Raw genomic sequence first — 12,523 nt, 5'->3', positions numbered from 1 at the left:
GTTGAGCGAGACGCGTTTAGTTTTGTGTGAGGGTCAGAGGACGCATTGAGTTGAGGGACTACCTAGCCTAGCAGGAAAAGCGAGGTGTAGCAAAGCCAAGTCATCTTTGGGGGGGAAACCGTCTTCCTGAGGGGCTTCCAAGACTCTCTCCACAGGCACGATTTGAGCTAAAGACAAGCCCATGTCGTGGGCTCCCAGGACAGCCACGTCCTCTCCGGCTCTGCGACAGGAAAGCAGTGAAATAGGGGAAATGACGGACATCGTCGGCGGCCATCTTACCGGACTCTGCAGTGGCGTGCGGCTAGTACCCAACGGCGCCCCAGCAAAACCCCACTGCAGTAATGGAGCCCGTATGCCTGGAGGCTGACCTGCCAAGGCCACGCGCCCGGACACGCCTCCGTCACGTTCTCCACACTGACCCAGCCATCCTCGCCGACCCGCAGACCCGCGGGGGCCGAGGGGTTCCGGCAGTTGGACTCGCGACGTTTCCCGCATCGGTCTTCTTAGCAGGAACGGGTGTAAATTTAGTGGGGTCCTATAATTTGCCCAATGGCCCAGACGGGCGTACCTTCACCCGGCTTGTCCGCATAGCCTAATTCCTGGTTTTCTGAAAGACATGACGAGATGTGAGGAAAAATGGACAAAGACATGGACTACAGTGTGATTAGCAGTTACCGATAACATCTGCGATCCAGTGAGCGTAAGGGCCCAGTTGGGTGTACACGCCCGGTTTCCTATCTTGGCCGCAGCCCACGCCCCAGCTCACCACACCCAATAGATAGAAGCGTCCGTCGGCATAGCAGGAAAGGGGACCGCCAGAGTCGCCCTAAACGTGACAGAGAGTTTACTGTTGAAGCCAGCTCTCAAAATTATATTAATTAGAGAGTTTAATATCTTAGAGAAGAGTGTTTAGTATCCAAGTACTGTTTAATGTCCAAGTACTTTTTTAAAATTGAAGTACTTTTTAAAAATCGAAGTACTTTTTAAAAATCGAAGTACTTTTTAAAAATCGAAGTACTTTTTAATAATCGAAGTACTTTTTAATAATCGAAGTACTTTTTAAAAATCGAAGTACTTTTTAAAAATCGAAGTACTTTTTAAAAATCGAAGTACTTTTTAAAATCGAAGTACTTTTTTAAAATCGAAGTACTTTTTTAAAATCGAAGTACTGTTTAATATCTAAGTACCATTGAAACCAGCTCTCAAAATTATATTCATGAGTGAGTTTAATATCTAAATATCTACAGTACTTAACAGTAACTACAACAGTACTTAGATATTCAACTCTCTCCCATGAATATAATTTTGAGAGCTTTTTTCAATAGTAAACTCTCTGTCACCATTTGACCGGCAACCAAAAGACCAGCAACCAAACGTCCTCACCTGACATGCGTCGACTCCTCCCTCTTCCTGCCCCGCGCAGAACATACGCGCCCGTATCCTCCTTTTGTAGTAGCGCCGACACAGGTCGCTGGTCAGCACGGTGACATTGACCTCCTGCAGCCGCGACACCCGAGGCCCATCTGAAGAAAAACTAATGGCTTCAGAGACGGAACGCTTACCCCCGACGGCACGACGGACTCACTCTCCTGAGTGGACCCCCAGCCGGTGACGGCGCACTTTTCCCAGGTGGGCAAAGGCGTCGTCCACACATGGATGGGTCGCACGGAGCTGCCAAAGGTCAGAGCTCGTTCCAGTCTGAGCAAAGCCACGTCGAACTCTTTGCTACCGGAGTTGTAGCGGTGATGGCTGACGATGGCCGCCACGCCCACCACCTGAGCCCAAACCGCCGCAAATTCACGACTTGGCGCCGCTTTTCGAAGCCGTCCAAGGTACCTGCTGTCCTTTTTCGTCCGGGTCGTCCAAGTTGTGTTTCCCCGCCAGCGCCGTCCAGAAAGAAGCTCGATGGAATCTGCGTACAAATAACGAGAGGTGCTCGGACGTTTGGTCGCTGGTCTTTTGGTCGCCGTGTTTGTTTTTGTTACATGGAGAAGCACCTTTTGAAGCAGTGGGCCACCGAGACCACCCAGAACTGCGAGAGGATGGTGCCGCCACAGGCCGGCATTCCGGCGAAGCGGAGTAGTACTTGCCACGGCCAAGAATGCGCCCAAGCCTCCTGACCGCCGACAATACGAAGCTCCGCTTGCTGCTCGGCCACGAAGGAGCGGACGCCGGCTAGTTCTGAAGGTGAGAAACCGGATCATGATTTTGACATACTGTGACCTTTGTCCATTTTAGATAGAAGTAAGTAGAAGTTAAGATAAGATCACTTAACTATCACTATTTTCATATTAGAAATGGATATAAGTAGTATTTTAAACTGCAACACCAGGTATTCAAGGGGGCCAATCATGAAGCAGAACCTGTTGCTAATGAAGGGAACATTTAAACATGTAAACGAGTGACTTTTAATTTTTTTTTGTAATTTCACCACTTTTCAAGTGGAAAAAATGAATACTTTTCAAAATATTCTTATGCTGTTGCTAATCAATGACAGAATGCATTCCAGAAGAGTCTACTGCAAAAAAATGAAGATTAAAGCCGTTCTAGATGTAATATCTCACTTCTGTCATCAGCCATTTCCATATTTTAGCTCACAAGTTAGCAAAAAGCCAGATGCACCCATCAAAGGAGCCACATGTGGCTCCCGAGCCATAGATTCCCTACCCCTGGTATAGTAGTTGTAGTTGCTTCTTACCATAACCTCCCGAGAAATTCCCCAAGCCAGGTGCATTTCGAGCCGGTGTTGGGCCATCCCCGGGTGACACTGTGGAGTTCTCCACTCCTGACGACGACAGGCAGCGGCCAATCAAACCTCAACCTCAGAAGCCCCGAGACAAACCATCACTGACCACCAAGAGAGCCATGAACACCCATCGGAAGCAGGAACAGAAGCACAAGCAACGCCATGGTGAATGTAACGAGGGGCGGGGCGTCAATGTCAATCTCAAATTGAATTCCACACGCCTGGAAGGGTTTCCTAGGAAACCGGACTTTAACGACGAAGCGACCGACGTCATCATCATCATCACCGAAAGTTGAGTAACTGACCGCTAGGGGGCGTCTGATAGCAAACGTCCAGGCGCGTGACGAGAACGTGAACGCGCCTCGCTCTTCCTTTTTAACTCTACTCCTACTCTCCGGCTGCGGCTGCGGGAGGGGCGCGTCCAGGTCCAAGTCCGTCGTGCACGATGGCAGGTAGATGGGAATCGAATCGGCGTCTCTCTCGCCTCGTTGTCTTCCAGACGCGAACAACCACTACCACGGCTGTCGTCGTGACGTCGAGTGGCCCCTAATCGGATCGGATCTGAGAACCTCGTAAGGTGTCGGCGGTAGTAGCGGGGGAACAGTGGACGATGCGGGCCGTTAGGAGCCCACCTTCAACGTGAGACAGGCCGCCTCCGGTAAGCGCTTGGTACACGGACGCGTCGCTAAATGGATGGACGGGGGTCGTATGGGAATTGACAATTGGGCTGAGCTATTTCATGATTGTGTCAATTTAAGATGTGAATGGGTCAAATCCAGATTCAAATTCATCTTAGTACTGAAAATGCTGTTTTTTGGATCCACCTTCTGAGCCAAGGTGATTGTATTTTTCAGTCCGTTGACGATGGATGTCATTCACTATGTGTCGTTTTTATGAAGATCATTTTAAAATGAAAAGGTAGTCGTTTAGTCTTTGAAATAAGAAGATGGAGCACATTTGTGAGCGTGCAATTTGCTCACATCACGTACGCTCTTGATTTAGAGTAAGACTATTTGTACTCTCACCATATTTCAAGGAGGGATTTTTAAATGTCGGCATCGGAAATACTCATATATTATAATGTATTAATAATATATAATATTACAATGAGACACTGAGCTCGTATGTTGATTTTTCCCGTAACTTGAACAAACGTTCCTATTGAAAATAACCAAAAAAAATTACGAAGTACCACTATACCGCCGCCATATGCAGATCAACTCCAAATATGGCCCCTTTTCAGGCGTGGGTGACTCCATCCCGGCGGTAGAAAGCGAAATCCCAACATGGGTCCCCGCATCCCAGTGGGCAAATCCGGGACAGAAACCACAATCTCCTTGCAGAGCCTCCTACTACTCACCATCACTTTGATTTCCACGTCGGCATCCACTTCACTTCCCGGAGGTATACGTTGATGAATCATTATATCGCCTATAGGCCTGCTTCTCAAACCACTTTTTCCCCCCCAGATGCAACCAAGCTCAACACAAGCGCGGATGCCCACCCCCCACTTTCAGAAGACCTGGCCGCACACGGGATCCACCTCCTCCTCAGACCCCCAGACCTGTTATCGCCTAGCCTGAACCCACCCACTGCCTCCCGCACGGCGTCCCCTTGGGAACAGAGCAATTCTCTGGAGGAAGCATGGGCCTCTGGAGACTATCTGGAGACGCTGTCCTTGGTGCTGAACGACAGCGATGACCCATCCCTCACCACGGTGCTTCCGGAGAACCCGTACGACGACGAGGAGGGTTTTCCCAACTCGCCACGGCAACCCGCCCCGCCTCTTCGCTCCCGACTTCCCATTTGGCCTTCGTCCAGCACTCCCGCGTTGCCCCCGCGCTCCCGCCAGGCCGGTCCGGACGTCTTCCCCACCTGGGACGACGACTACGACCCCGAGGATTTGGCGCCCCTTCGACCCACGGAGCTTTTACTGCCCGACATGAACAGTATGGAGTACTACACCAACCTGTTGGCCAAGGAGCGGCGCAAAGAAGTTTCCGCTCCCCCCGCGGCCGACCCGAGTCGGACTCAGAATCCCCCCTGGACAGCGCCCCCTCCGATCGAGGAGGCCGGAACGTCCCTCTCGGCCGTCCCCACCGGCGAGCGGTCTCCCCCGTCGGTGTCTCCTTCCGCCCCGCGGGCGAAAGACGTCTTCGAGCCTCCCGAGAGCGGGCGGCGGCCTCCCCCGGCGCCGCACAGACCGGCAGAAATCACCGAAAGGCCCGGGAAGCCCGCGGCGGGCTCCACGGCGGCTCCCTCGGCGGTCACCACGCCTAAGCCCGCCCATGTCCCCGCCCCTAAGCGCTACCTTTGCAATATCACCAAGCCCGACTCCTACCTGGTCAGAGTAGGTACGTCTACGCCGAGGGTGGGGGTCAAGCCGGTATCTCCACGACAGGGGGATTAACGTGCACTCTCTCCAGGTGGGCCTCGTGGCTCGGCCGCCGGCTTCGGTCGCGTCCGCGACCTTTTGAGGAGGGAGTTTAATACGTCGCTGGAGCTCCAGGTGAGTGGCCAATCATCCTTTGCGGTCGGTCATTTGTACTGACTTGACTTTGGAACGCCACCTCGGCCGGCGACCAAACGTCCGAGCACCTTGGTGACACTTGCTCCATTTTGCATGGTTGTTTGTCAGTTTTCCAGACCTCCGTCCAGTTTTGCCTTCCGTGCAGTTTCTGGCCCGCTGATCTACACGGCCATATCCATCATCAACGCTCTCCACGGAGCGCGCCATCTCTCGGGCCCGCTTCCTCCCGTGTCCACCTTCTACGCCGTCCCCGACTTCCGTTACCACGTCCACAGCGTGCTGCTTTTCGTTCCCGCCCACGTGGACATCAGACTCTGCAATTTCACCGAGCGCGTGGAGACGGGCTTGGAGACGGCGTACGGCCAAGCGCGCCGCCGCTCTTCGGAGACGGGCGCCGTCAGCGTTCAGGTGACGGGTTTGGGGTCCTTTTCAACCTGCTTATTGGCGACTATAGACTTAGCCGTGACTCCGCCTTCCCAATTCTCTCCAGCTGTTGAACATCACGCTGAGCTCGATCAAGCCAACCAGCGAGCAAAAGCTCCCCGTGGACATCGTGTTTGCGGTGCGGGACGCTCAAGGCTACCTGCCGGGTTTTGAGGTCAGCCGCCACCTGAGGAAGCTCAGCCCAGTGGAGTTCAGTTTCTATGTGGGCTTTCCCGCCCTGCAGATCGCCGAACGTATGCAATGCCGCCGCCGTCTGTTTACACTCATTCCAGACTAAGGTTTATATTCGATTTCTGCTCCAGCTTTCCACTACCCTGAGCTGAATACCTCCCATCACCTGAGATCTACGTGGGTCCGCACAGGTGACCTGGCTTTTTATTTATTTATTTTTTTCCTTATACATATATAAGCACATATATACATACATATACAAGGACATATATACTTACACATACATATATAAGCACATATATACATACACATACATATATAAGCACATATATAAATACATATACATACACACATACAAGCACATTTATACATACACATACATATATAAGCAGATATATACATACACATACATATATATAAGCACATATATACACATACATATATATGCACATATATACACATACATATATACATAAGCACATATATACATACTCATACATATATAAGCACATATATACATACACATACATTATATATGCACATACATACATACACATACATTATATATGCACATATATACATACACATACATTATAAGCACATATATACATACACATAAATATATACTATAGATACACACATATATACGCACCTATACATACACATAAATATATACTATACATACATACATAAGCACCTATACATACACATACATATATACTATACATACACATACATATATACTATACATACACATACATATATACTATACATACACATACATATATACTATACATACACATACATATATACTATACATACACATACATATATAAGTACATATATATATACATACACACATACTCACCGGGCTGACCGGCGACTTTGGCTCCCTTTTTCAGTCTTGCTGGGCGTTCCCAACGAGATGGTTTCCGAGAGGAGTTTCAAAGCCCGCGTGGAGCGCCGATTGGCCTCGCTGCTGGAGGAGGGACTCGGAGCTTCCGTGAAGCGGCGCTGGAGGAGAGCCACTGCCGTGGTCAACGGCAGCCTGCAGGTACGTTCTTCTCTTTCCGAGGCTTGGTGCCACCGATGGAAGGAATGTAACTCCCGTGGTGGCCCTTCAGGTGGTGCGGGTTGCCAGGTTGCCCGGACCGCAACTACCCTTGGAGATTTTCTATTTTGCGGAGGGGCCGGAAGGCACACGGATATCGGCGGAGAAGACGGCGCAAACCCTGAACAGTTTGGACCTCCAGAGAGCAGCCATCGTCTTGGGACACCAAGTTCAGCGACCGCTAGCCAGACGTGAGTCCCATTTTTATTACTATTTTTAAAAAACTGATGACTGAACCAGGGTTCGGATTCAATGCGCACAAATTAGACTAAACGTGCAATAAACTCCAAGTTGACAAAGACAAGACGCCACAACGCAAGACAATGCGGCCGATTTATTTCAAAATAGAGAAAATATAAACCGATAAAACGCTAAACAAAAATAATTGAAATTCAAGGAAAAAATTAAACCGTATCTTGCATAAAAGGTGAAAAAAATCACTTACTTGTGCCTGCCATTGCTCGCTTAGGGTGCCGGACGTTTGGTCGCCGGACGTTTGGCCGCTGGACAGCTTTTATGCAGAAAAATGGGGAAAATTGGGGAAAAAAAAACCCCCAATGAAGTCAGGCCAAAACTTGAAAATTTGAACATTTCAAGAAAAGTTCAATTCAATTAAAATAAAAGAGGAAAACAAACAGTTGCCTTAATGGGAAGTAAAAGAAAAACTGACATTGTGTGTCCTGGTTTTCGTCCCTGGGTCGTTCCTCCATGTTTTTTTCCCCCTTTGTGGTCCCCCAGCGGTGGAGACCCTACCCATCCCGCCATCCGAGACCCAAAGCAGTAGCATCTGGCTCATCGTGGGCGTGATCGTGCCAGTCTTGTTGGCCCTGTTGATCATCATCCTCCTCTACTGGAAGCTTTGCGGTTCTGAAAAACTGGAGTTTCAGCCTGATGCCATCAACACCATCCAGCAGAGACAGAAGGTACGTTTTGCGGCGTATAAACTGCGAGCCCACCCACAACGCACACTCGCTGATGATACCTTTGCATGTCAGCTTCAGGCCTCCAGTGTGAAAGGCTTCGACTTTGCCAAACTTCACCTGGGCCAGCACAGTAAAGACGACATTATGGTGATCCAAGAACAAGGACCGCCACCGGCCCCTGCTAAAGAGGCCACGCCCTGTGACAGCGGGGATCTCAACACACCCAAATCCAAAGGCTCGTCCGCCAAAATCGGACGAAGCACGCGTCGTCGCGCCAGGTCAGCACCTCAGTTTCATTTCTAAGAGAGAGAGTTTAATATCTAAGTACTGTTTCATATCTAAGTGCTGTTTGATATCCAAGTATTGTTTACTATCCAAGTACTGTTTAATATCTAAGTACTGTTTAATATCCAAGTACGGTTTAATATCAGAGAGAGAGTTTAATATCTAAGTACTGTTTAATACCTGAGAGTTTAATATCTGAGAGAGAGTTTAACATCTAAGTACTGTTTAATATCTAAGTACTGTTTAATATCTAAGTACTGTTTAATATCTAAGAGAGAGAGAGTTTAATATTTAAGAGAGAGAGTTTCATATCGAAGTACTGTTTCATATCTAAGTACTATTTCATATCTAAGTACTGTTTCATATCTAAGTACAATTTCATATCTAAGTACTGTTTCATATCTAAGTACTGTTTCATATCTAAGTACTGTTTAATATCTGGGAGAGAGTTTAATATCTAAGAGCGAGAGTTTAATATCGAAGTACTGTTTAATATCTAAGAGCGAGAGTTTAATATCGAAGTACTGTTTAATATCTAAGAGAGAGAGTTTTATGTCTAAGTACATTTGACCGGCAACCAAAAGACCGGCAACCAAACGTCCGGTCACATTTAAATTGTGCTTTGCAGGGTGGGCTTTGTTTCCAAACTGAAGTAGAACTTCACGTGGGCTCTGCCTATTGCATTCCTTTCTCGGCAGGACCAGCCAATCGGACGCCGACTCTTTGGGCAGCGACCAGTCAAGTGGGAGAGATTCGGCAGAGGAGAGCGCTCGAGCTGCAGCGGCACCCCCGGAGACCAAGCCGCAGAGAAAACCACCCAAAAATGGTCAACATCTCACCCACCGCACAATGAAATGTTCCTTTTTTTTTTTTTTTTTTACACGTTTCTTGCTTTTTCTTCCCGTAGCTCCACCGACGGCGGGAGACGAACCCGTGTCGTCGTCTTCCATCTTTGATCACGTGGACCGCGTCTCCCGCGGTTCGTCGGACGGCGCGCGGCGGCCGGCGGGCAAAGTTCAGCTGATTGCCATGCGGCCTCGAACCGGCACGCCGCCGGATCGCAGCCCTTCGCTTTCACGCAAGGTCAGCACGGAGGTGAGCCTTCTTGTGACCTGTCGGACAGGCGTCATATCGTAAAGCCACTTCCTCTAGGTGGCGCTGCGACACAAGTCTGAGATGGAGCAGCGGCGAAACAAACTGCGGCAGCGGGCCAAGAGACGAGGACAGTGCGAGTTTCCGTCCATGGACGACATCATGGACGCCTTCGGAGACGGACCGGCGCCGACTGTGGCGGGGCAGCATCTCTACAGCGACCACGCTGACTATGCCGAATGCGGCCCCGGGTCCGAGGCGCCGTCACCCCCGACTCCTGCCGGCGAACGCCGCAGGTAAGTGGATCCGCTGCGTCAGCATGTACACGTTTGGTCGCCGGTCTTTTGGTCGCCGGTCAAATGTACTTTAGATATTGAATAGTACATGGATATGAAACAGTATTTAGATAGTAAACAGTACTTAGATATGAAACAGTATTTAGATAGTAAACAGTACTTAGATAGTAAACAGTACTTAGATATGAAACAGTACTTGGATATTAAACAGTATTTAGATTTTAAACAGTACTTAGATAGTAAACAGTACTTTGATATGAAACAGTACTTAGATAGTAAATAGTACTTGGATAGTAAACAGTACTTGGATAGTAAACAGTACTTGGATAGTAAACAGTACTTGGATAGTAAACAGTACTTGGATAGTAAACAGTACTTGGATAGTAAACAGTACTTAGATAGTAAACCGTACTTGGATGGTAAACAGTACTTAGATGGTAAACAGTACTTAGATGGTAAACAGTACTTAGATAGTAAACAGTACTTAGATAGTAAACAGTACTCAGATAGTAAACAGTTCTTAGATAGTAAACAGTACTTAGATATTAAACAGTACTTAGATATTAAACAGTACTTAGATATTAAACACTACTTAGATATTAAACACTACTTAGATATTAAACTCTCTCTCATGAATATAATTTTGAGAGCTGGCTTTAACAGTAAACTCACCAAAAGACCACCGACCAAACGTCCAAGCACTGTGGTTTGCATGCCATGGCCCCCGTCTTTTGTCTTTGTCAGAGCGAGAAACTCTCCCCGAGGGCGCCGAAACCCGCCCGGACCTGGAAGTCTTCCGGATACCGACCAGGATCGCCTGCTTCTGGACCAGGGCGCTACGTACAGAAAGTACCCTGGACTCAACAACGTGGCCTACATGGTGAGAAAACGGTCCTAACTGTTAGGTTCATTATACTTGAATAGAACAGAAAACAATATAAGGAAGACATCTTTGTCAGTCGGACCCCGACCTGCCGCTGGAGCAGGTGAGCCCTTCCCCCACCGACGAGGTTTTTGAGGGCGCCCTGCCGCCGCCACCTTACGTTCCGCCTCAGCCTTCCATCGAGGAGGCGCGCCAGCAGATGCGTTCACTCCTGGACGACGCTTTCGCTTTGGTGTCCCCGTCCGCCCGGGAACTAAGCCCCGCCCTCCCCGGACCCATGGGGAGGCAGTGGGGGTCTTACCCGACGGGGCCTTCCCACAGCCCCCTCTCGGCTGTAAGTCCAGCTTCGGCGGCGTCTGTCCCTCGCCATTTTTCGACCTCATTCATCTTTGTGTTCTCTCGCCGCAGAGATACGCCGAACTGGGAGTTTCTCCGACCTCCGGCCTGGGAGATCCAGGTCTTCTGCAGAGGTGGTCCTGTCCCCGATATCCCACCTCATCTCCCCCCGCATCTCCTGACCTCTTTTTCTGTCTCTTGCAGACAGAGTACGGGAGGATACGCTTCCGCCGGCAATGGAGAGCACTTGCAGGATCCTCTATACTCCAGCAGGGGACAGTACAAGCAGCTGCCTTCCTCCTCCTCCAGACCCCCACCCGTCGGAGGCAGTGCAGGTATTCAACTGTTTATATCTATATGTTTCTTCATGTTAGGGAAATATTAGTTTTTTGGTTTCGGGTTGGAACAGGGATGGGCAAACTTTTGGGCTCAGGGGGACAAATTGACTTGAAATTTGACGGATGGGCTGGGTCAGCACAAGATATGATACATGTAAAAAAGTGCATCCGTTAACAGTACATACGGAACATAAACAGAAAAAAAGGAGTCAAGTATTAACATACATCACTCATCATTAAAGTCAAAAGTATAAAGTACAACAAAGTCAAGTAAAAAGGAATGTATTAAGAAATATTAAAATGTCATCTAAAAAAACCATAGAGGGGCTGTAAAACAGGAAAAACAAATAAGAGTAGACAGAGCTACTGCCACTGGCTTCCGCTTGACGGCACCAATTTGGAAAAAAAACAAAAAAACAACATTATTTGGACAACGTCGGCGGGCCGGATTTAAAGACATAACGGGCCATATGTGGCCCGCGGGCCGTATTTTGAATACCATTTCCCTGATCTTGACTTTGTGTTGGCTAGGTGTACAACTTCAGCACCTGACCCAGGTGGGTTTATCCAGCCAGATGGGGGCGTACCACGGCGCAGGTCGCGGCGCTTTAGGGCCTGGCGGTTCCCGCCGGAACGAGCGGCCCTCGGACCGAGAACCGTCTGGACCCGCCGGGGCCGGCAGAGAGAACGTGAGTATCCCCTTAAAACCACCCACTTAATTTGCGCCCGTAACCCATTTGGACGGCTCCCGACAGGCATTGCCTTTCCCCGAGTTCTCCTCGTTTTTCCGACTGACCGGCCCTTCGCCGGGGGAGCCCTTGCTGCCGCCTCTCCTACTCACCTCGCCACCGCCCGAGTACCTACCCGAGGACGCATCTCCCTCTGCCCGTAACTCCGCCTCTCTTATCGAGGCTATCCGCGAGGAGCTTCGCCGCCTGGCCCAAAAACAGGTGGTGAGCGGCTACCCTTAGCCGTACACCTATCAGGGGTCCCTGGGTTCGATTCCCGCCCAAACCCCAACCTTTTTACGGCCTCCGAATATTCACAGGGTTCCGTCTGTCCACCAATCGTCTCCGCTATCCGGTTTAGCCAAACTGGGAGCGTGACGCAGGGTCTTGACGTTCCATGGTGCTAAGTGTCCGTCTTTTGTCATAGATCACCCATTGGCCTTGTGCGTCCTTGCGCCAGATGCATGCCCGTCGTCCAACTGTCCACCGTTCCACACAAATAGTCGGGTGTGGATAGACATCCCAAAGAGCACAATATTCAAGCAGCGCTTGCTAGTGAGATGTTTCCATGGTTTAGAATCTCTTATTATAACTGGATATATCAGAGATGGTTATTGAGTTTGGACTAATTTCCAAAGTT

General features: G+C 49.3%; 2 protein-coding genes across 3 annotated transcripts; one reads left to right on the top strand and one right to left on the bottom strand.

Moving 5' to 3' along the window:
* Positions 1–33: 33 nt before the first annotated feature.
* ovch1 (ovochymase 1) lies at positions 34–3,027 on the bottom strand. Its single transcript, XM_077710157.1, has 10 exons — positions 2,853–3,027; positions 2,699–2,785; positions 1,998–2,181; positions 1,837–1,912; positions 1,586–1,775; positions 1,384–1,523; positions 676–826; positions 569–607; positions 280–502; positions 34–220 (listed from the first exon to the last, which is right to left on the bottom strand). Exons 1-10 carry the CDS (start codon positions 2,908–2,910, stop codon positions 34–36), a joined length of 1,335 nt encoding a protein of 444 aa, XP_077566283.1. The 5' UTR covers positions 2,911–3,027.
* A 37-nt stretch (positions 3,028–3,064) lies between these two features.
* On the top strand, positions 3,065–12,496 carry LOC144180953 (UPF0606 protein KIAA1549). Of its 2 annotated transcripts, none has more exons than XM_077709130.1 (20): positions 3,065–3,404; positions 3,990–4,150; positions 4,216–5,100; positions 5,173–5,255; positions 5,385–5,684; positions 5,767–5,953; positions 6,023–6,082; positions 6,794–6,945; positions 7,016–7,193; positions 7,741–7,925; positions 7,998–8,203; positions 8,909–9,036; positions 9,118–9,293; positions 9,363–9,598; positions 10,343–10,478; positions 10,558–10,815; positions 10,890–10,951; positions 11,022–11,152; positions 11,687–11,844; positions 11,911–12,496. In XM_077709130.1, exons 2-20 carry the CDS (start codon positions 4,033–4,035, stop codon positions 12,124–12,126), a joined length of 3,855 nt encoding a protein of 1,284 aa, XP_077565256.1. In that variant the 5' UTR covers positions 3,065–3,404; positions 3,990–4,032; the 3' UTR covers positions 12,127–12,496. The 2 variants fall into 2 exon arrangements, with proteins under 2 accessions (XP_077565256.1, XP_077565255.1); XM_077709129.1 differs by having other exon boundaries at positions 9,118–9,305.
* Positions 12,497–12,523: the final 27 nt, after the last annotated feature.

This window comes from Stigmatopora nigra, chromosome 23 (assembly GCF_051989575.1).
Source record: "Stigmatopora nigra isolate UIUO_SnigA chromosome 23, RoL_Snig_1.1, whole genome shotgun sequence".
Lineage (NCBI taxonomy): Eukaryota > Metazoa > Chordata > Actinopteri > Syngnathiformes > Syngnathidae > Stigmatopora > Stigmatopora nigra.
Note: the sequence above shows the minus strand (reverse complement) of the source record. Positions and strands in the feature narration are given on the sequence as shown.